The sequence below is a fragment of the Malus domestica genome, chromosome 09, assembly GCF_042453785.1.
Source record: "Malus domestica chromosome 09, GDT2T_hap1".
In the NCBI taxonomy this organism is placed as follows: Eukaryota; Viridiplantae; Streptophyta; class Magnoliopsida; order Rosales; family Rosaceae; genus Malus; species Malus domestica.
The window spans coordinates 18,976,363-18,978,096 of NC_091669.1; the positions used below are offsets into that span (position 1 = coordinate 18,976,363).

At 36.9% G+C, this 1,734-nt stretch overlaps 1 protein-coding gene across 1 annotated transcript; it reads right to left on the minus strand.

Annotated features, from left to right (window-relative positions):
• Nucleotides 1–509: 509 nt before the first annotated feature.
• Nucleotides 510–1,121, minus strand: LOC103443825 (uncharacterized). The gene has a single exon (XM_008382720.4). It carries the CDS (start codon nt 1,119–1,121, stop codon nt 510–512), a length of 612 nt encoding a protein of 203 aa, XP_008380942.2.
• Nucleotides 1,122–1,734: the final 613 nt, after the last annotated feature.

The window sequence follows — 1,734 nt, forward strand, 5'->3', positions numbered from 1 at the left end:
ATTTATGCATATTTTTTTTGCATCAAATGTTTTAGTGATATACAATATGATATGTCTGTTGTACGAACATATATCTGGAAGGTTAGAATCTGTTTATGATTTTTCTTTTTACAAAAAATATATATTCGATTTGAAGGTTAATATTAAAGAAGAAAACACATAAGGGTAAAAGCCTAAAAATTTGGAATGACCAACATTTTTTTTGTGTGTGCTTTCTTATGCAGTTTCTTCAAGAACATAGAAATCAATCAAGTACTTGAAAACTGATCAATTAAGAAAAAACAACTGCAGTTTGACACAACTACTAAAACTAACTAATTAAGCTAGTTCTCTTTTATTGTATATCAACTCTCAACAACAATAATGTACTAAAAAGATAGTTCTCTTTTATTGTTTATCAACACTCAACAACAGTAAGACGTACTAAAACGATCATAACTTGCCAAATTGAACATTAAGGGCACATCACATTAATCTTCAAAGTATGGGATATAAGCATGACGCCAAACTCATTCCTCATGCATTCTCCTCTGTTGCCACAAATTCTTATAGAACTTCTCTATAAACGCCTCCGCCGCTTTGTCTACGTGGCTTTCCTCATCAGCCTCCCTCAACGGAAACGGTGAGTCCGTTATCCTCAGCTGGCAGACCATAGGGCTCTTCCCAAACCCAGGAAGCACCGGTGATGCTGCCACGTATGCTGCTGCCTCCACAGTCACCGCTTCATTGTTCAACATCTCCAAAACTGCCGTGACGGCACCTGCGCTCGCAATCTCATCATCCTGAGTCTGCGGCACTTGAGTACACTTGAAGAGGTTGTGGTGGCGGCGCTTGCCCATGAGGTGAAAATGGTAGTTGGGGGTGTTGCTACAGCTAAACTCGTACTCTCGTTGGGCGGCAGAGGAGGTGGCCCAGCTGTAGTGGGGGTGGCTTTGGCTATGGTGATGGTTGTGGAACATAAGATTGCTTAAGGTTTTGCTGGCGAGCTTGCCACGCTTCATCATCATGTTGAAGTCCAGTAGGAGCTTTCGCTTTGAAATGCCCTTTCTTAGCATGAAGAAAGCTACACGTACTATACTCCATATTCTCTTGGCAATTTCTGGTAGATTATTTTGTTCCATATTTTAGGCTTTAATTTTATTTTCTCAATTGAGAGAGAGAGAGAGAGAGAGAGAGAGAATGAGAGAAAGTTGTTGGGTGCGAGTTCTAAACAAAGAGGGGGGGGAGGTGTATTTAAAGGTGGATCCAGAGGTGATTGAAGAGAAGAGAATTGGGTTTGTATTTCTTTTGAATAAATAATTTCTTTTTCAAAATGGTCCGAAAAGTAGGGTTTGTATTTCAAGTATGCACTAGCTAGAATGGCTTGTTGTGGAGTGGATTCATAGATTTTTATTATTACTTTTTTGGTTGCATAGATTTTTAGTGTTACTTTTTTGCAGAGACCAAGCATGCACAATGGTGTTACTTTTTTAGTATATGCTTAATTTTCTTTTGAAAATTATAGATCGGTACACACTGTTATACCTTCTTATAAATGTGTAAAAGATTGAAAGTCGGCATTTCATTTCTATAAAAAAAATTCAACAAAAAAAAAATAATGATACTAGAATATGACAATAATAATAATATGGGATACTTTAGATGCGGTCCTTAATCATTAGTGTATATTAATTGAAATCCTATTAGTTTTTAGATTTTGATCAAAGTCCATTAACTTTGTACACATCAGCATAT

Excerpts from the sequence above, each read along its gene's own strand:
- LOC103443825 (XM_008382720.4), bottom strand. The coding sequence starts at position 1,121 with ATGGAACAAAATAATCTACCAGAAATTGCCAAGAGAATATGGAGTATA.